At 35.3% G+C, this 22,359-nt stretch overlaps 2 protein-coding genes across 6 annotated transcripts in view; one reads left to right on the top strand and one right to left on the bottom strand.

The window, feature by feature from the left end:
* LOC128986927 (uncharacterized) overlaps positions 1 to 8,353 on the top strand; it is an 82,854-nt gene extending 74,501 nt beyond the window's left edge. For all 5 annotated transcript variants that reach the window (XM_054407543.1, XM_054407542.1, XM_054407540.1 and 2 more), the window contains 5 exons: positions 219 to 399; positions 2,836 to 3,062; positions 4,265 to 4,488; positions 5,757 to 6,105; positions 7,379 to 8,353. In XM_054407543.1, the coding sequence (XP_054263518.1) occupies positions 219 to 399; positions 2,836 to 3,062; positions 4,265 to 4,488; positions 5,757 to 6,105; positions 7,379 to 7,977 (1,580 nt within the window). In that variant the 3' untranslated portion in view covers positions 7,978 to 8,353. The remainder of the gene's footprint in view (positions 1 to 218; positions 400 to 2,835; positions 3,063 to 4,264; positions 4,489 to 5,756; positions 6,106 to 7,378) is intronic.
* Positions 8,354 to 9,918: 1,565 nt separating this feature from the next.
* On the bottom strand, positions 9,919 to 21,071 carry LOC128986931 (probable asparagine--tRNA ligase, mitochondrial). The gene is made up of 4 exons (XM_054407547.1): positions 20,563 to 21,071; positions 16,848 to 17,422; positions 14,361 to 14,832; positions 9,919 to 10,332 (listed from the first exon to the last, which is right to left on the bottom strand). The coding sequence occupies exons 1-4, from the start codon at positions 20,704 to 20,706 to the stop codon at positions 10,063 to 10,065; spliced, it is 1,461 nt and encodes a 486-aa protein (XP_054263522.1). The 5' UTR covers positions 20,707 to 21,071; the 3' UTR covers positions 9,919 to 10,062.
* Positions 21,072 to 22,359: the final 1,288 nt, after the last annotated feature.

The following is a 22,359-nucleotide window of genomic DNA, read 5'->3' as shown; positions in this document are numbered from 1 at the left end:
CTTTATACAGGCTATGCACTATTTTTTAAAGTATTGGTTACCAATTTTTGTAGGCTATGTGCTCTAATAAATCACATATATATTATGAAGGTAAAAACTGTGTATGTAAGCCACAACCTTAACAATATGGCAACAATTAATATTTTTCCACAATTATTTGTTGATGAAGTCAAGACCACTTAGTTAAAATAATGTTCACACTATTTTTCCTATTACAGCTAGCGGTGTCCAGTCAGGAACTGGAGAGATCAATGTGACAGAGTTGCTACAGAAACTAATGGCCACTGGCATTGTACCATCTCTGGAGCCTCCCAAAGATAAGGTCCAAGACAAGCCTGTCACTACAGACTCCACTCTCATCAAACCTGTTGACTTCCGCAAGCCAGAGACACTCAAAACGTAAGTTCAGCTTCCCAGTGATGGCCTACAAGCTTTGACTATTGATACAACTAGACATTCTATTCCCATGTTAAAATTGTCACCAGTTTTTAAATCAAAATCGCCGTTGTTGATGTGAGCCGTTAGATTGGGCTGATCTAAATTCCTGTTGAATACACAAACGTTAAATCAAACTAATGAATGGACTTTTTGTGAGCTGTAGCAACTGCTATGACCTATCAACTTGCTCAGCAAACAATAAGATAGAAAATAGCATTTAAGACACTCCGCATTCTGTGTCTGGCTCGCACATTTATATGTTCTTTTTTTATTTTTATGGTATAGCCTCTGGATCACTGATTTTAACAATAAAAAGGTTTAAATTACCTGTATCCGTCAAGTGATCCTGGTTTGTAGTTGATTGACTACAGCCGTTTCATGTTGTAAAAACACATCTTCAGGTCAAACGTATATACATTGATTTAATCCATGGAATGGTCGTCAAGGTTTAAAGTTCACAAAAATAACACATACACGTACACGAAAACATTAAACATAAGTTGGCCAACACAAAAATACGAAAAACGCGTGATAGGCATCGGACACGTACGGCGCCGCTAGAAGGTAGGTCATGACTGTCGTGTGCCGGAAGTGATAGCCCCCCACTATCAGCTGTTATCTATTGTGGTCTAAGATGCGTATGGCGGCATTGTAAACAATGTTCGACTCGAATGAGAGTTTTTCATTTAAGATGTTATCAGGCTGTTTTTTTGAAGCACGATAAATTTCAAATTCTTCTAATGTGTCCATGTATTTTCCTTTGTTACATAAATGGAGAACGTTGAGATTATTGTTTATATCTGTATAGTTGTGGTTGGAGTTAATCAAATGGTTGGAAAATGCCGACTTAGAGGAAATTTTAGGCAGGTGTTCTTTGAATCGGGTGGTAAATGATCGTGACGTCTGGCCTATGTAGAAGCTCGGGCAGTCATTGCAAGACAATTTATAGACTCCGGTTTTATTGAACTTGTTGTCTGCCCCTTCTCGTTGGTATCTTGATTTTAGCATCGAGTCAAGTCTATTTGACGTCTTGAATGCTACAACGATGTTACTTTTTGTCATTTCGCTTCTTAAGGTGTTATTAAGAACAACGCCATACTCAGCACTGACGTATTTTTTATTATTTTCCCCATCCAAACTCGGTCTGGTTGTGTTGGAGTGTTTTTTAATGAGTTTGTCAATTAAGGAAGGTTTGTAACCGTTGGATACAGCAATGTACTTTAATATGCAAACCTCATTCTTGTAATCAGTATTGTTGAGGGGAATGGACAATAGGCGGTGGACAAAACTATTATAAGCGGCAATCTTGTGGCTGTATGGATGGTGTGAAGATGCGTGTATTGTCTGATCAGTCGTGGTCGGTTTCCGGTATATCTTAAATTGCAAACTATTTTCGTTCTTTGTAATAGTGACGTCCAAGAAATTTATTGAATTGTTGTTTTCGGTTTCTAGAGTGAAGCTTATGTTGGGATGGATACTGTTTAAGAATGTTCCAAATAGTTTTAACTGTCTCTCGTTGCCATCAAACAAGATCAAAGTGTCATCGACATATCGGCAGTAAAATGACAACTTGTTTTTATGCCGGTTATTATCTGACCATAGGTGCTGATTTTCGAAATGGTTCAAAAATATCTCAGACATGATGCTGGAAAGGGGGGAGCCCATTGCCAAACCTTTATTTTGAATGTAATAGGAAAATACATGGACACATTAGAAGAATTTGAAATTTATCGTGCTTCAAAAAAACAGCCTGATAACATCTTAAATGAAAAACTCTCATTCGAGTCGAACATTGTTTACAATGCCGCCATACGCATCTTAGACCACAATAGATAACAGCTGATAGTGGGGGGCTATCACTTCCGGCACACGACAGTCATGACCTACCTTCTAGCGGCGCCGTACGTGTCCGATGCCTATCACGCGTTTTTCGTATTTTTGTGTTGGCCAACTTATGTTTAATGTTTTCGTGTACGTGTATGTGTTATTTTTGTGAACTTTAAACCTTGACGACCATTCCATGGATTAAATCAATGTATATACGTTTGACCTGAAGATGTGTTTTTACAACATGAAACGGCTGTAGTCAATCAACTACAAACCAGGATCACTTGATGGATACAGGTAATTTAAACCTTTTTATTGTTCTTTTTTTAATAAAAATTTGGTGACAGCTATTCCATATAGACGGAATGTCAACTTCAGTTATTCAGTAATAAGCTACCTATAGCGACACTTGGATTTAAATAGGCCTACCTTTAAGCTTCATCGTCATTTCTAATAAAGTAAGTTTACCACAAGGTTTTGGCTCACTTATATTTTTAAAAAATATTTTCAACATATCTATGATTCAACTTAAGGATGACGTTATTTATTTGACCAAATGATTTTTTCCAGGAGACAAACATCATTGATATCCCACCTGTACTCGGGCATACAGTGCAACTCGTGTGGTGTCCGTTTTCCTCCAGAGCAGACAATGAAGTACTCCCAGCACCTGGACTGGCATTTTCGTCAGAATCGTAGGGACAAAGACTCATCTCGAACTGCTCAGACTCGTCGATACTACTACGACGTCAGCGACTGGGTACAGTTTGAGGAGATTGAAGATTTAGAAGAGAGAGGTTGGTAAAATCTTTGTTTACTTTTATTTCAAGCCACTGAAGGTTTAGTTTTAGTAAACATAATCACAATTATTTTCTACTGATAGAGGTAGACGTTCCATTCCGATTTTAACCTCTTGCAAATTTGAGGAAACTTGGCACTGCTGACTGAGTGTACTTTGTCAATTACCAATAGCTGGTGAATACGTCAAGAGTTTTTACCCAAGCAAAATTATTTAAAAATGTGGTATCTTCAATGTTATTATCGAACTATCAAAAATGGAGGGAGAGGTTAGGTTTTTGACAGTAGGACAGTTTATGAGTGGCTCAATCAATGTATTTAAATTAAGAGTTGGCCGCAGTAGCCCATTTAGATGAGATTGCTAAGTATCCAAAATGAAGTGATATTAAATTGGTGGGTAGGGTACTTTCCTGTTAAGGGGAACATTCATTATCGATGACTTCTTTTCGATAGCCTATATCGATATTTTTGTTTTCCTTTACGATCCATATTCCATCTGTTTTAATATATTCAAACTTCAAACGCATTTAAAATACAGACAGACAAACAGACATAGCAAATATGTTTAAGTTATACTTGGTTCAATAACCAAGTTATTGAGTTATAGCTCGTATTAGAGAATAGGATTAAAATCTTGTTTAGGCAAAGATATTTGCCTATATATATTGGATTAAGAAATGAAACTAACCTAACATAACTAACCAAACTTGCTGTAGGCTAAGTTACCTTCCAATTCCAATTGATAACAGAAAATGCATGGGGAATAGGCTATCAAAAGGAATTTTGAAACGTTACAGCAAGTTAGGTTAGCTTAGAACAGTTTCATTTCAATATAATATATTTTTTTTTATTGTTTGTTGATACGGAACAAGATTTATTTTATCATAGTTGTCAGCTGTTAAGATTCAATTTGTTAATATCAATATATCGAATAAAAAAAATATCGATAGCCTATCTCGAAAAGAAATCATCGATAATAATGAATGTTCCCCTTAACAGGAAAGTGAAAGTACCAATTGGTGCACTAAGTTCCTGTTATAAACAGCATTATTCATAGCTTGCAATGAGGATGTGGATGTAGAATTTACTTCCCCAAAACACATTTTGTAATATTTTATGAATGGAAGAGGTAATAGTGGTTTTAACCTAGAGCTTGTTAAATCGAGTAGTATGTATACTAACTGTATGATGTATGTTTCAGCCCAACCATGGTTTGAGATGCAAGATGGCGCTGGCGAGGAGGATGAACCAGAGCGGATCATGGTGAGTGTAAGAGCTGCAGACTATCCAGAAGAAGCAGCTTGTCATATATGTCATGACAAGTTTGAGTCTTTCTACAACGAGGAGAAGGACGAGTGGCATCTCCGCAATGCAGCTGACCACGAGGGCAATCTGGTGCATCCCATCTGTCTGGAGGACCAGAAGGTAAAATGTCCATATACATAGTATATGTAGAAAGAATTGTTTAATACTTTTTTGAGTTTGAGTGAAAATATTTGTTTTGGGGCCCACTGAACTCAAAAAGTTGTTTTCATTTTTTATGTGTGTAAATCTACAGACCCTGGTCCTATGATTTCTCAAGGGGCGTATTTTAAATGGTGATTTTCCTGTAAAATTCCGTTAAATAACGTAAAAAACCTATTTTTACAATAACGGCTCTAAGAATTTGGACTAAAATTTAGTATGTTATAGACCTTTTACCTCTAAACAAAATGGCACAACCCCCAATGCTGTAACAGAGTTACGGTTAAAAAATTATTGCAATTTTAGTAATTTTCCAAATAAAAACCTTGATGTTTAATTATTTACACCAAGAGAATAGGAGAAAGTTTTTAATACTAATCCAAGATGTAACCAAGATATATAACCAAGATGTATAATTTTAGGAAGATTGGAATTATTTTGATTTTCAATACCTTAGAAAGAGAAAGGACCATAAATTCTTGATCCCCTTCTTCTAAGTAGCTACTGTATTAGGTTTTTATACTGATTTTAAAATCTTCACAATTAATGGTGACAAAATCTTGACCATCTTCTCAATTCACCATTTCATCACGATTTCTCCCATCCATAGGTATATTGTGAGTTTTGCAACTTTGCAACCTTTGCAGATGTCTTTTATCTAAAAATATTGCAGTATTCCCATCTCAAAGAAATGTCAAAATTATTCAAATCCCACTAGAAAAATAGGAAGTATTCTTTTCTACTTTTACAGATTCTAAAAATTTAGAATGGGAAAAAATTCTTGTCTTCTTACTTCAAAACTAATCTTTTCTGAATAATTAATTAGTTAATGTTTAGTTCACTTTAAACCATTGTTTTTGCTCATTTTGTATCTTTATTTAATCAGGAATTGAACAGTTTCGGATTTGGTCTATCAATTGTTGATTTATTTTAAACTTCAAATAATCTTTGTCAACCACAGACATGGTTAATCTCACATTTTCTTAAGAAATTATTTACTTATTGAAATTTGTAATAGTCTTCTTAAATACTCAAGGAATTACTTTCTTTATCCAAACATTTGTATCATGACTATACATAATTATTCATGAGGCAATAAAATGAATTCTGTTTACACTTCTAATAAGTATTTTTCCTAAATTTTGTATTTTCAAAAGAAAAGTTGATTATTCGATTTGTCTGAGAGTGTCTGTGTGGTTCAACTACTCAAACAGAATTTTGTTCCTCAGGCTGCTGCTGAGAAGCCAATAGTGGTAGAAGACATTGACATCACTGAAGACGAGCCAAAGGAAGAGGAACCTAAAAAAGAAGAAGAATCCGAGGAAAAGAAAGAAAAGGAAGCTCCAAAGGAGGAAGATGATGATGACATAATGGAAGTTACAGACATTGAATACATCAAGCCTGTATTCCCTGTGGAGGATTTGACAGTTTCTGATAATGAAGAAGAAAAAGAAACAAAAGACACAACTGAAAACGAAGACAAAGAACTGAAAAAAGATGAAGGAGAACCATCAGAAGAAGTATCATCAACAACAGAGATGGAGGAGATACCCAAGGAATCAAAAGATGAGAGTCAAGGTTTGTTTTAAAGCTTTGCCTTTTTTTAGCTATGTATTCTTGTTAGTTAATAAGATTAGAATCATGTTGGATCAGACTGAAAATCAACTACTTCCCCTTAGATGATCTTTCTAACGATTTTTAAATTCACATTATAACACTCCCTCTTGTCTTGTGACTGGGGTGGAGTATTTTTGTCACCAATAAATTAATAGGTATGTAACTTTCTTTAAAAGTAGTTCTAAAATATGACCAGTTTAAGAAGTGGACATGAAATCAACCTAAATTGATGTTAGAGAGTGTTAAGCAGTTACAAATCTGTAGATTAATCTTGTGTATTTTTTGTCAATTTACTGCTAAATACCATTCTCATTTTTCACAAATTTTATTACAAATTTTTTCTAACTATTAATGTCAAGGACTTGAGTTATCTTTAGTTGTGAAGCTCAAAGAGAGACCTTGGAGATTATTAGTTAGAGATAACTAACATATTTACACAGATTGCAATTAAATCCTAGTCCACTATAGTTTTTGCACTACTAATTACACTTTTTTTGTAAAGGCACTGTTAGAGAGTCAGGAATTGTCTTTATTGGATCTGTATATGATTTTATAACTGGAAGTTAATGCAAACCGCTCTGCTAAAGCTGGGTTTTCCTAGACGCGGAGTCGGCCAGCGGAGAGCGGACAACGGAGAGCGGAATTGAAATTAACATGGCATTCCGCTCCGCTGCTAGGAAAACAGTAACATTAAATTACCTAAGACAAGCTAAGTCCGCTCTCCGCGTTCCTCTCTCCGCTGGCCGACTACGCGCCTAGGAAAACCCGGCTTTACTGGCCTGTTTCCCAATGTGTTGTTGTCTCATTGTCAGGAGGTTTAATCCTTTTAAAATATGGTTACGATTGAAGGAAAGGTAGGTGGTTCCTCATACATTTACTTTGAGGATTTTATCGGTGGTAGCCTAAGCCTCAGGATTTAATTTGGGGGGGGGGGAGTGTCACCCTGCGTCAATTTAGAGCCTTAAAAATTATTATTTAGGCGAGGGGGTTCACCCTGATATTTCGGGGGAAAGGGGGAGCTATCCCTCCCCCTGGGACCGCAACTGGATTTTATTATTCTACATACCCCTTTAATAAGCTCACACAGGTACATGTTTGTTTAGGTCTCCTCATGTGTTTAAACGTTTTAAAAGGTATTCGGCCAAATATTGATGGTTATGCCCTTAACCTGGTGGGTGATTGATCTTGCAATGTTACAAGCCACAGTCGTTAAAAGCTATTTTATAATTTCCAGATGGTGAGGAGTCTAAAGAAGGAGAGGAGAAGGAACCAGAGACTCTGGTCAATGAAGACTCACAGGACGACCTTTTGATGTTGGTGGACAAGGTAGACGACAGCATCCTCAGCAAAGATGAGATCATGGAGGTTGTGAAGAACATAAAGAAGGATCCAGATGCACTAGGGGGAGAGTATGAAGAATCTGACGTCAAGAAAGAGAAGGGAGAAATCCCGTTACCTGCACCTGTTGTGGACACCACGCACGCCACCGTTACCTGTCTTATAGATGGAAATGTCGAGTTTGAGGAAGCTGCACAGAAAATTTCCCAGGGACCTCCCAGAATCAAAATCAACATCTCTAAAGCAATACAACCTGCACCTAAAGAAAAAAAGGATGAAAGTAAAGAAGAAGAACCAACAGAGACCCCTACTATTCCTGACATTATTTCTGATAATCCCAAAGTGACTCCAACTTCGCTGAACTGTCAGCCGTTACCTCCAGGCGAGGAACCGATACCTGTTACGAAAAAGGAGAGACTCAAGAAGGCAGAACTAGTGGAATATCCACCAGTTGCTAGAGACAAAGAATTATCAGGACTTTGCTCTATAATGTAAAGCTATGTAATTTAATAAATTGGCCAAAGATCAGTTTCAGATTAATAATGAGTATCAGAACTTTGTTCTAATATGTAAAGCTCTGTAACCAATTTGTCTAAAATAAGTTTCAGATTATCTGTATACACAAAGATCAAATTTGAAAGTTTTTAAATCTATTTTGAGATCACAATATGTAAATATGTATAGATAATATATGCAACGAGCAGTGTTTTATATTGTTCTTGTGTATTTGTAATTATATTTTGGATTAATACTTTTTCTTATTGACATGTTGGGTTTTTATTTAATCCTTATGGTTGTGTTGGTCATGACTAGATGTTAACCAAAAGTGTACAAATTGTTGTATGTTAGTTTTGGAATAAATGCATAGATTGAAAAAATAAGTGTGTCATTAACAATCCTTTTTTTCTTAAATGGAAACAAAATGTTTATGCTTGTAAATTACAACCAGAATTAAAGAAAAAATGTTTCTAATATTTACCAGTCAGTACATTATTCATTAAATTAAAAAAAAAGATGAACTTGAGCCTCATAGAATAAAACAAACAATTCCTCAAGACAAAATTCCAATTAAAAAAAACCTGAATGAGAAAGGATCAGAGTTTTATTATCTAATTGAGCAAATAAAAGTGTTATTATAACAAAACAAAGGGTCAATAAAATAATGATGGTTTCCAGAGACCAATTTTTAAATTGTATAATTGAAAAAAGTACTATCCTGTAGGTGTAGAGAGATGTGTGCGACTTAAAATTTAGCAATTTTACAGTCTAATAACTTGCGATCAATAATTCATTTACCTAATGTTCAATATGCTGATTATTTGAAATCATACTTCATATACCAGTGTTCTTTATTATTATTAATAGTGATCAGCCTCATCTGTAACGATGGTAATGAATAATACGACTGATATTATTAGTATTAACATGGATAAAACATACCCCCTTAGTAGATTTCTCATCCTTATGGAAAACCTAAAGCCAATTTTATTGTTAGTTCTGTTCTGTGCACTGTAGAGGTTGTGTTTTGTTTACAATTTGTTGTTATTTCAGTAATTTAAAACCTCATTTAACCAAATAAAATGATCTAATCATAAACAACAACTTGTCACCTAGTTATATAACCAAAGCACAAGTAATTAAATTAACCCTAAAATAGAAGAAACAAAATTTCTTCGACACTAGCGATCAGTATCAGCGGACGGACATAAACTAGTCACGAAAAATAAGCTAAAAAATTTACAATGGGATGAGAAGTCTACTTGTGTTGGTTAGTCAATGGTAATACATAAAAACAGAACTGAAAATGTGGGTCATTAATTTTATAAAAACATATTGTGATATTGTTTTAAAAGTAGTACTTTGTCAGCAATGCAATTATCAATCAACAGACAGTCATTCGTGCTTACTTTAAACACCCGTAAGTTTGTGTAAGTTGCAATTCGAGTGCATATTACAGTGAAGAGTGTAAAATACCATGGTGAAATTATTTCCAGGCATCTTCTATCTATATATTAATAGGCGAGCATGTTTCTTTAAAACCTTTTTTCTCAGCTCGTGTGCATCGTAGGTGAAATCTACGCATACCGTTAGAAAGCTATTTTCCTCTAGGTGTGCAGAATCCCTTTATAAATTTAAATAGGCTCAAAGATAAGCACGAAAAATGAGTTTAAAAATTTGAAAAAAATTAACATGGATCTTATGCGTTGCCATGGTGACGAAATAACAACGAAATATAAACAGAAAATCAAAACAAATGGAAGAAACTCCAATCACATGTTTTATTTACAGTGTGGGGTAAAAATAGATAAGTGAGTACAGTACATTGGACATTTTTGGTCGAGTTTCGACCACTGGACGACCTCTCGTTTTACTTAAAAGGTAAACTCTCAATAATTTCACATTCACTCGGGGGAATGGTGGAAAGTGAAACACAGGTTTAAGTAGACAAAAGTATATTTTACTACTATACTAATTGATTATGTGTCTTTTCCACCCAGTGATTGTGAAATTATCTAAATAAGAACACAATTCTCATTATTTTATTGTCTGAGCTTGGATGGAAAGGTTAAGGTTGTGGAACTAGAGTTTGCAGTTGTGAGGCCATCGGGGAAACGGGATTGCATCTTTAATGTTTGGGATACCAAGAATTACTTGGAGAAGCCGGTCAAATCCCATTCCAAAACCCCCTGTGGGTACATTTCCAAATTTTCTCAATTCTAAATACCAGGCTAGTTTTTCTTCCAGATTATGAGCTTTAAGTTTTGCCTCCAAAATGTTATATTCGTCTTCTCTCAAGCTGCCACCACAAAGTTCCCCAACATTATTACACAGCAAGTCTACTGCGTGAACCTGAAAATATTGCCAATAAGGTACCAAGGATTTTGACCAATCAAAGTAGTTTTTATTTAGTGAACATGTTTTGCCTCGTCTAATGTTGTATAAACATGATTTCAGTATGAAATTATTAGACAACCTATAATTATATTACACATAGACCAGGTGTCACTTGGTTAACAGTACAGAAAGACCACGGGCCAGTGATGCAGCAAAGAAAATAACAATTTTGCCAACTATCATATGACATCACTTATCATCATACCCACAGACCAAGGGACGCATATGTGCGAAATACTGCTCTGTAGACCACTGCAGAGAATTCAGGGCCTTAAAATAGACCCGATACAAAGATAAAAGCTTTTAATCTAACAAAAAACCACTAAGTGGTAACACTTTCCCCGCCAAGTCAGCAATCCAAAAAAAGATAATAAATCATTACTTTTTTCCGCCAAGAAAAACAACGTAATGTATGTAAGTTTGGCAACTTGGCGGCAGACTTTTGCTTGGTTTTTTCATTGAAGTTACGTTCGTGGATAATTTCACAAATCAACTTCTCTAATTAATTAGTCCAACTAAGTATAATAATTTCGAGGTAATCAGTAAATATAAAACCATCACTATGACGAATTTATGAAATGTGGCACAAATAAGGTCTTATTTTGTAAAATAAGCTCTCACCTAGCAATGTACTAATGGGAGAGATACTTGCTCAATGAAACTAGTTTTATGGTATTTTTTAAAGTGATCGAGCAAAAGTCTGCCGCCAAGTTGCCAAACTTACATACATTACATTGTTTTTCTTGGCGGAAAAAAGTAATGATTTATTATCTTTTTTTGGATTGCTGACTTGGCGGGGAAAGTGTTACCACTTAGTGGTTTTTTGTTAGATTTTATTTATTTTTGTAGAAAATTAACAGTTAAAATAAAAATCCTCCTTTCTCTGATATATAGACCACGGCACAACTACATTTCATTTAAATTCAATAATATTGTTTGTGTATAACTAAATTCTACATTTTTGGTCTTATCTGCTTTAAACCGATTGAAAACTTTTTGACACACGTATCAAAATTACTATTTAACAAACCCCCTGGGCTTAAACTCAGTTTCAAATTTCATCAATGGTCATCTTGAACAACATGAAATGCGTCGGTGTTACATAAGTGTTCTGATAATTAAACCCGTACATCTAAAGACTAGTGTAAATTGAGCCCTTATTAGAGAAGTAAAAATGTAATCAAACGGATTAAGTTTGTTAGAAACAGCATAAAAAAAACAAATATTGAAAAACTCATCTATCCTAAATTTACATATCACTTTTTAATTGCTTGTTTAACATACGTAGAGTGATTTTCCCGATCGTTTTATTTGTTTTAGTGTATCAAAACATAAAACAAACCTTAGTACTAGTACTAAGTTTCAAGTTCCTAGTTTTCATATGTTTTAATAAGTAGTAGTATTAAACTGTTAAAAATGACGAGCTGTTGTACCAGTGTACCATCGGTACACTGCATTTTTTCAACGGAAAGTATCGGGGAATATCACTGCTTTAAGTAATTTTATATAGTAAGTAGTTCAAATCATTCGGTATACCTGCAAAAAATACTCTATAAAAGTTTTAAAATCATTTTCAGCTGTTCCTATGAATTTCTCTAACATTTAAATTAAATGAGATTTAATCGCAGCTGGTCCTTCTTTTGTTTTTATTTTAATCCCATGTTATTTAAATGGGCCAAAATCGTACTTTGAGGGCTTGCCAAGGGTTTATGGGCCAACGCACCGACTTGAGACCCTCAAAAGGCACATCTACACGTTAAGGGCTTTCAAACAACATAAAAAACATTAAAATTGAGCCAGTGGTTTGGGCTGTAGGTCCGTCAACATTCAAAGAGAAGAAGGAGAACACGGAAAATTTGTGAAATTTCAAACTATTTTTTCTGGCTCAAACACAACTGTTTTTTGAAATTCTTTTTTTTATTTTGTTGAGAATGAGTGCCCCTATCCAGTAGATGAATAATTATTTTAATAGCTTTTGTTTCTTCAGAGCTATAGACGAGTAAAAAAGCCACTTTTTCACGTCATGTATATATACACTGCAGCAGCTGTGTACCGCTGGGAGACTTGGCGGGGCGGAACGCTGCCGCGTTCCTTAATAGCATTGGAATACTGACGCAAATATGCAACGGCCAGTTTCTACTCATAGACTACGAATTCATGGCCTTAAAATAGACCCGATACAAAGATAAAAGCTTTTAATAGCATTGGAATACTGACGCAAATATGCAACGGCTAGTTTCTACTCATAGGCTACATTAAAATAGACTGACGTCGCATATTTGCATCTGTGTTCCAATGTTATTAAAAAACTTTCATTAACGTATCGTTCTATTTAAGGCCATGAATTCTCGGCAGGGGTCTACAGGGAAGTCTGTCGCACATGTGTGTCACTTATCTGTGGATATGGATTAGTGATGTCATGTGATAGTTAGTTGGCAAAACTGTTTTTTACTTTGCTGCATCAATGGCCCGTGGTCTGCGTTTACTGTTAACCAATTAATACCCGGTCAATGTGTAATATTAAAATGTATTCTGTACCCCAGTCCGTGGCAATGACCGCAGTGTCGCATATAGGCAGCGATCGGTAGCAAACTTGTTTAACTGTTTGTCAAAGATTTCATTACTCAGAAAAATTATATCAGTTGACATTTCTTGTGTTTTTTAAATCAAAGTCTACAGTTAAGTGTTCCCAGTCATATTATCATAATGAACAGAATTACCCTACCTACTGTATGCTGCTATTCAATAAGAAAACAGTACATCAATAAAACAATGCTTGGTTATTTTACTTTACAAGTTAAAGTAGCAAAAGTCCACGACTTTATTTTAAAACACTGCATGAATGTCAAATGCAATTTTGGTACTGCACTATTGCCCTATAAACTACCTCATAAATATCAAACATTTAAAATACTACACAGACAAACATCTTTGATAGGCAATAGGGATAAAGTGGAAGTGTAAAGTTAAACTTGTTTATACAATTTGCCATTATATACAAGAGGTTAAGTTACCTTGATTCTGTCCAAGTAATCCTTAAGTCGTCATTAGTGCGACCGGTTTCGATGTCTATGGCATCATTGTCAAGCTGAACGTAAAAATCGCTCCTAGGAGGTCGTCATGAGTCTTGAAACACATGTAACAGGTAACACATAACACGTACATGAACAAAAAACGATAAAATGCATGGCCACACAACTAATTTACAACACGGCGGCGGGTACAGGGTGTAGGTCTAGACTGACGCCGTGTCTTCCTCTCCCCACCTTCCCCCTCGAGTTATCAGCTGTTGATAATATTTCGTCGATGTTTAAAGCTGTCTCATAAATTATATTGGATTCAAATGAGGATTTATCATTTAGGATGTGTTGGGGGTGTTTTTTTCCGGCCTTGTAAATTTCGTATTCCTCAATAGTTCCTCAACGAAATTTACAAGGCCGGAAAAAAACACCCCCAACACATTTTAAATGATAAATCCTCATTTGAATCCCAATATAATTTATGAGACAGCTTTAAACATCGACGAAATATTATCAACAGCTGATAACTCGAGGGGGAAGGTGGGGAGAGGAAGACACGGCGTCAGTCTAGACCTACACCCTGTACCCGCCGCTGTGTTGTAAATTAGTTGTGTGGCCATGCATTTTATCGTTTTTTGTTCATGTACGTGTTATGTGTTACGTGTGTTTCAAGACTCATGACGACCTCCTAGGAGCGATTTTTACGTTCAGCTTGACAATGATGCCATAGACATCGAAACCGGTCGCACTAATGACTTAAGGATTACTTGGACAGAATCAAGGTAACTTAACCTCTTGTATATAATTCATGAAGTAATCCGGAAGGCAATACACAAGATGAAATTTGCCATTATTTCATTGGCTAAATGATTTTTTTAAATATTTGTTCAGCCATATTGGCATTTGCATGTATTAGATATTGAAATAAAAACTATGAATGTTTAATAAGTTATAATAACTTACCTTCTTAGAACTATCATCAACAGCTTTCATATAGAATGGCTTGGTTTCAGCTGGCCATTCCACCACAAATATAGGAGTGTTTTCATTGTGTTTGACTAGAAAAAGTTCATGTTCTTTACTCAAAGGTTGGCCTTTGACTAATGGCTGACTAAATTGATCACTACGACTTTCCAAAATCCTATAAACATTATCATACGTATCTACAGCGAAAGGGGATTTGAGAATCTGTTCTACATTTAAGATTCCTTCTGTTTGCTGCATCTTTGAATATAACGCCAAGTCTTCAGCAGCATTTTCCATCAGATATTGACATATGTGTTTGACTAGACCTTCCATGACAATTAATATTTCCTTTAAATCATCAGCAAATGCAATTTCTGCTTCAGCCATGTAGAACTCAGCTAAATGCAAACGAGATTTGGAGTTTTCAGCTCTGAAAGTTGGGCCGCAGCAGTATACATTTCCTATAGCCCTGAAAAATCAACCAATTAGTAAAATATGGACAACTAATTAAATCTTTTAACTTCAAAATATTATTTTGAAATGTCTGGCAAAAATATAATATCTAATTTTCAAATAACTATATACACTGATGGCAAACTTAACAAACTCTAGTAGTTTTATTACAGTAAAGCGTCGGTAGTTTGGACGTAAAAAATCTAGACCGTCAATAATCAGGATTTTTCTCTAGTAAGAAATAAACCGTCTTTTAAAACCATTTAGGGCCTTAGCTCAAAAAAGCAAACCACTGCCACAGTTCAAATGCCAATCACACATTTTTAAAAGCCCATATATGTAGTGTTTATGTTTTACTATTCACGGTACACATCTTACTAATATTATAAATGTGAAAGTTTGTGTGTTTGTTTGTTTGTTTGTTTGTTTGAAGGTCAATCACGCATAAACCACTGGATGGATTAGGCTGAAATTTGGCATGATGATAGCTCACATTCCCGATTAACATATAGGCATATTCTCATCTCAAAAATCCCTTCGGGCTCCGCCCCAGTGGTTCTGTATTTCCCCATGTTAACCTTATGAGTATTCATATTTAAAGGGAATTAAAGAATTTAGTCAGCTGTTTCAACTAAAAAAAGTTGGTTCTATGATATACAAAAGCGTTAAAAAGTTATAAGATTTACCAACAGGGTGCAGCACTATATTTCTTTCTGCATATATGTAAACAGCTAATTTGAACTATAAGCAGCAACAAACAACTGTGATACGCAATGAGAACTGTCAAAGTAGGATTGTTTACAGTTATGTTTATGTTTTTAATGTCATGAATAATTTGTGATTTTTTAAATTTGTAATACTTTATTTTTCTTTATCGTTTAGGTGAAGAGGTAGAACATTATGGCTATGGTAGTTGTGTAATACCATAGTATACCGTCAATTTAAAGAAGCAAATTTTATCAAACTTTGTCCTCCCCCATTGCAAACTCAAAGCTTGAGTATAACTGCAATAAGCAATTTAAACTTATATGCCAACCCCGTACGAAGGACGGGTACTCTGCTAGTGTTGCTATAAATTAAATAAATACTATACAGTGATTGAACAAAAAATGTTAAGAGGGTTCTACCCGTCAGCCTGAATTTCAATCCAAGATGGCGGATTATATGAATTGAAATATAGTTTGGGATTGAACATGCCTCTATTATACAAGCTCTCAACATTCTACTAGCACTAGTTTGTTTCCAATGATTGTGTACTTTTTGAGCTCTTAACAAATCAGAGCTTGCAATGAATGGAGGAATATTAATTTGTTACTATAATTAAGAAGTTAAAATTACATGTGATAAAGACTAATTTAAGTATTTTCAAAAATGATTTTGTAATACTTAAAAAAACCCTTTCTGAATATTTTACAGCTTAATTCAACTCGATAAACACCTGCCACGAGATTATTTGTAGATCTATGATTACGCGGTAAGCAGCCGGGGGGTGGAACCCTCTTAATGTATCTCTCTTTTACAGGGATACATCCTACCCTTTCCTGTAGGATCTATGATAGAAATTATAAACATATTTTAAAGTTGTTTGTTTTTAAGATAGTTTTGATAATCCGGATTAAGTCCAGTCCCAATTAATCTGGATTATTGATGTTCTACTATAAAATTAACTAGGCTAATAGTTAACAGTTCCATTGCTTTAGTCATAGCCGATGACGTCACATCACGCCGCCATATATCCTACTCATCCTTAGTCTAGAGCAATGATGAAAGCATAAATTTACAACCACCGTAACCCTACTGCGGCCCACTGAATCTTAAGGTTTACTGCAATAAAAATTATCAGTACAGAACAGCCAATTTTGAACTACGTACTGTATCTTTTATTGGTGAGGTGATATTTGAAAACAAATCATATAGTTAATATTTCTCGTTTAAAATTTAACTGCTATTAATATTTATATTTTTTTTGCCAAAAATAACTGTTATTTGTAGTAAAAACTCCAAATTATGGAAACTAACTTTTATACTCACCGAGCAGCGACTTCTAAATGTAACTGACCGGAAACAGTCAAGAAGGTTTTACCATTGAAAAATACTTCTTCAGGTGATACGACTACAGGTGGAGCCATTTCTTTCAACAACTGCTTACTGTCCGGTGTGACTGAGAACACTTCACCAGCTCCCTCACAATCATTGGAAGTGAGAACAGGGACGTCGATCTTGATGAAGCTTAAGTCATCAAAATACTGATCTAAAGCTCTAGCAGTATGATGCCTCACTCGGAGGAGGGAGCTGAATGTACGTGTTCGAGGCCTTAAATGAATAAATTGACGCACATATTCAGGTTGATAAGATTTCCTTGGAGCAAACGGATAACCGTCCATAACCACACATGGTCCAATCACTTCAATTTTGTCTGGTATCAGCTCCAATTGTTTGTTAGGATTTATGTTTAACTGACCGTTTACTTTAATAGAGGATCCATATGTTAAGCCTTCAGGAACACTATCTTTAGGAACCGTTATTTGTAGACTTTTAGGCCAAGAACCATCGTCAATATCTACAAAGGTGTATTCTTTAAATTTTCTAATAGCCTTCACCCAGCCCTGAAACAAATTTGCTGACTTAAAATGTGTCTGTAATTTCAAATTGTTTTTGTTTTTGGAATTGGTATTAACACAGGGTTTATGTAATGTTAGTTTTATTTTATCTTTAAATAGTTTACACAAATATACAGGCCTAATGCAATTTCATGTAATTCATACCAAAATTCCTCGAGTGGTTGCGTTCACAGACCTACCTGGGAAAGCCTAGATTAAGGCGACAGTGGGCTACCTGGAAAAATTTTAACAAATATCTATTTTGTCCTCTGGGGCCTCCAAATCATTTGGTCAATTGGTCCCAGGTCTGATTCTTACCTTTGTTATGGTCTTACCTATGGTATGTCACCTACGGTAATAGCTAAGTCCTATTGGATGAAATCCGCTGAAAACAACTAGAAATTTTATTAGCAGACACAAGAAAAAAGCGGAGCAAAGATTCACCTTTACCAAAATACCGGTACTCATGCACAAGGATCAGGAAATGACAAGCAATAACATTCAGCAAACGATGAATTCACAAACTCCCATCCACACTAGTTGTGATTTGGCGAGTAGTGTTCGGTATTTGGCAAATGCCGCATGTGTGGACCTACCTTAACTGTCTGTAATGTTATCTAAAGGAACTCTAGATGAAGTAAGCAAAGTATTGTTATTATACCTTACATTACAATAGTTTTGCCTGTTGGTAAGGTTGATATTTCACTCATTATAAAGTGTACCCATTCAATGAAATGGGTAGACGTATGTTAAACCCTATTAAGTTTTTACACTATTCCCATGGGTTAAGTTTTGATATCCGACTTCATCATGGTTTTTTATAGGCTGGTTCCCAAACTTTTCGGTTTGACGGCCCACTACCATCTTTGAATTTGTTTTCAGACCCTCCTGTTAAATAATAATAATAGGCTATGATTATTTATTATTATAAATTTATTAATATAATAATTTACACTGAGAAACACACAATTAGGCTTAAATGAAAATTGTGAGGAAGATATTGTAAGTTACAACAACTGGTCCAAAACACTAATGTTTAAAAAACTTTAACTATTTAGAAGTTTAGTCCTACTATTTAGACCTTCATGAAACTTTACGCGGATTGAATGCTGACAACTAACCGTGTGTGTTGGGCATTTTCCACACATATCCTACTTGTATTTAATTAGGTAGGTTACCCTTTCTCAAAAATATGCTTTTACTTGATTTTTAAAACTGATTGGATTTATCACAAAACCATTCAACTAAACTTTTATTCCGTAATCGTGGCACTAACGTGATAGATAATCTCCATCGATCATGGTCACTTAATAATCATCTCCCTTGTTCGCGGTAACATCATGATCATCCCCACGTTTCATGATTAGTTCAAATACGTATGGGCTTCGTTAGTCCTATATTTATTGCGGCAATATTTTAAATTAAAGGTCACAAAAACTTTGAGGACATCTTCCATGATCACAATATCAGAGCATTATTCACCCCCCAAAAAGCCTCAATTTCAAATCTAGCCTGCACACAAAAACTGGGAGCAATAATCTCCCAAACAATTAGTGTTTAAAAATCCTACTTTTAAACTAAAAAGACACATTAACCATGTTAAACTGTGAACTTCTAAATTACAGCCATGCCCCATGCTCCCCCGCTTGGTCTATTCTGGTGCTCACCAGACCGTTTCAGGGCTTCACTTTAGTTTACATTTACCGTACTCACATAGGTAAGTTAAAGCATGTTTGGTTAGGTTAAGTTAGCTTAGAACAGTTTCATTTTATAATCAGCTGGTAGTTAAGGTATAATGTATCCTTTGACTATTCAGGTAGACATCCCATCACCATTTTAAATTTCTAGCCAGTTTTTTTTTTACCAAAATCGTTGTAGCCTAGTTGATGTGAGCCACTAACAGATTGTGCTGATCTAAATTACTGAAATGACTTGATGTCGAATACACAGTATTTTTTCCAATAATTCAAACTAATGGAATGACTTATTGTGAGCTATAGCAACTGTTATGACCCATCAACTTGGCCAGCAACAAACAATATGGTAGAAAAAGAGTTTGTCACTAGCGCATTCTGTGACTGGCTCATACAACTACGGTACGTTCATTTTTCAACAAGTTGGCTACAGCTGGTCCATATAGATGGGACGTCTACTTCAGTATCTAATAGTCAATGGTAACGAGCCACTTTTTAGCCATTGCCACAGTGTAAATAGTATTGTGTAAATAGTATTTTAGTATTTAAGTAATATGACGCAGTCATGCCGATTTCATCGGTCAACGACTTAGACTCCAAGTATCAAGTAAACTAGTAAGTATGACATAATGGTAAATGTGGGGCATAAGAGTGTACCTCGTTTCAGTAATGAGAACATTTTTAATGTTTGTCCTCCTCTCGCGACCCACAAAAATTACTCCTGCGACCCATAGTTTGGGAACCGCTAGGCTAGAAGTCTTGTTTTGGGATAGGCTAAATTTGGTTACCATAGGTAGGTATCTAACAAATCGGGTACAGTTTCTTAACTGGGCTAATGTATATAGTAATATCGATTTAAATTATCGATTCAATTAGTCCTTCATTCGATTTTTTCATTACCGGAACCTATTAGCAAGTTTGGTTGGTTAGGTTAGGTTATGACAGTTACACTTCATAACTTAGGCCTATATAACTTATGTAGGCTTAGTTAAAAATATGAATTATTAATCGATATTTTAAATTTGATAGTTTCAATCGATATTAGCATAGCCCAGTTAGGAAACTGTACCCAACAAATCAATACCGGCGTAGTTAGGCCTACTTTTATGTTTGATAACAGGATGGTGATAGATATCATTTAGGCTACTAGGCTGCCTGGTTTTACCAACCCAAATTCTTCAACTAAACTAGGCCTAAGTTACTGCCTTTATGGCTGCACCTCCTACACTCTTGCGAATGAAGATATCGATTAATTCATTCGGTAGGCCTATATCAAGTTTGGTAAGTTAGGTTAACCTAACCTAGGGGTAACTAATCGAATGAAATAATCGATAAATTATATCGAATAATTTATATACCGATCCTATGAGTGTAGGACGTAAACTAAAGAGCAGCCAGCTTTGTTTTTACAAAAAAATGTAGCACATAAGAGGGTAAGCAATGTCTTTTTACCTTTATTTCTGCCTTTCCACCAACTGATTCCTTCGCCTGATAAACATTCTTTACTCTAGTGAAGATTGTACATCTTGAAATATGATGAAACCCCTTTAAGCTTTTATAACAAACACACATAGAAGTACCAAATTTTTTTAACATTGTAGTGGCAATTATGTTTTAGGGGATAAAGGTTTTGGTAGAGTTATATTGATATATGAATAAGATAAAATAAGACTGAATAGCAAAATCGTCAAAACCTAACCTATTTCATCCGTAAGAATGAAACCGTCAGTGCCCAGCTTTAGAAAATATGACATAAAACTGAAATTAGAAACTTGTGAAACACATTGATTCATATATGTTACGGTAAAAAAAAGTTTTAACTTTCTATTAACAAAAACTACAGTTAGACGCGTAAACAATCAGCAGCACAGAACCTCTTATTCTCTAGGGACAGCTGCCACCACCAGTCACCAGTCCATTAATACTCCATCCATATAGCTGAAACGCTGAAAAGCTTGAAAGCTAGCTGAAGGCTGAAGCTGGCTGAGCTGATTGATTTGATGCTGCACAGGAGGAGCAGACTATTTTATTTCCCAATTTTCTTCTTCTTCTTTTCTTTTGCTTTTAAAAAGTTGGCTTGGCTAAACTACCATGTAGCCACACTATTTCAACTTACTAGGTGGCGTTCGCAAACGCGTCCACAAAATTGAGCGGAGTCATTATAATGCGATTTCATTTACCCCCACCATTAACATAAAGCTTCAAAATAATTTATCCTACAATCTCAAATAGACGAAAGATTGTGTAGGGATAACTTTTACAGATTGGCCAGTTAATTTCAAAGAATGTGAACATTTCGAACAAAAACTCAAAAATTATTATAACAGTGATACCAAACTGTTTATCTTCGACTAGTTCCTTTCTCAGCCGTTCTATTGAAAATCCTGGGTCGAAAATCAGTCCATATAGGTATCGTTCGGACGGGCTCACTGCAACACGTCAACACAGCACTGAATTATCTTAGTCCAATATCAACAACTGCTTGGTTCAGGGTTCTGCCTTGGAATTCGTGAAAGGCATGTGTAAAAAATGGTTTTCGGGTGCACTTGCACGATGCCACGTTTTACAAATTTAGTTAAAATAATAGGGACAATTTGTACCACATAATTGTTTAATGTGGGTCCTTTATAATTACTAATTATCCAACTAATACACATAAAAGCTGCATTTTCAAAAGTGATGAGACTTCTTCACGTTCGTATATAATTTTGTGGACAGTACCACGGCCACCTTTCGCCGCGGCCTTCGAAGTGGCAACGTCGCAAGTGGTGTTGTAACTGTTTTGTTTGGAAACAGCTAATCAGCAGCTAATGGTATTTTTGTATTTACGAAAGATTGGTTACTGGATTATGACAATATTGACTCTGCTTAATATGAACAGATATAGATTTTTAATTCATATTGTTCCGGTTTTCAATTCTGTGTTCATACATTTAAATTTAAATCAATAAAGTGCGAATTAATGAGCTGATGTCACCTGTCTGCCATGTTATCTTATGGGACGTCTGTCACCAAACAACACCACTTGCGACGTTGCCAATTCTACAAGGCCGCGGCCTGTAGTTAAAGGTGGCCGTGACAGTACGTGCCAACATCACCATCCTGCACTAATCCTGCATCGGTTCGAAGGTTTTGGCGTTAAATGACTCTACATCGTTTGGCTTATCTAAGGATGTTTTCAAAAGATTTGCATTAATCGGAACTCAATATTGCGTCTATTGAAGGTTTGTTTATGACACGAATGAATGC

The sequence above is a fragment of the Macrosteles quadrilineatus genome, unplaced genomic scaffold, assembly GCF_028750875.1.
Source record: "Macrosteles quadrilineatus isolate MER2022 unplaced genomic scaffold, UCM_ALF_1.0 Scaffold_2__2_contigs__length_208266976, whole genome shotgun sequence".
Lineage (NCBI taxonomy): Eukaryota > Metazoa > Arthropoda > Insecta > Hemiptera > Cicadellidae > Macrosteles > Macrosteles quadrilineatus.
Note: the sequence above shows the minus strand (reverse complement) of the source record. Positions and strands in the feature narration are given on the sequence as shown.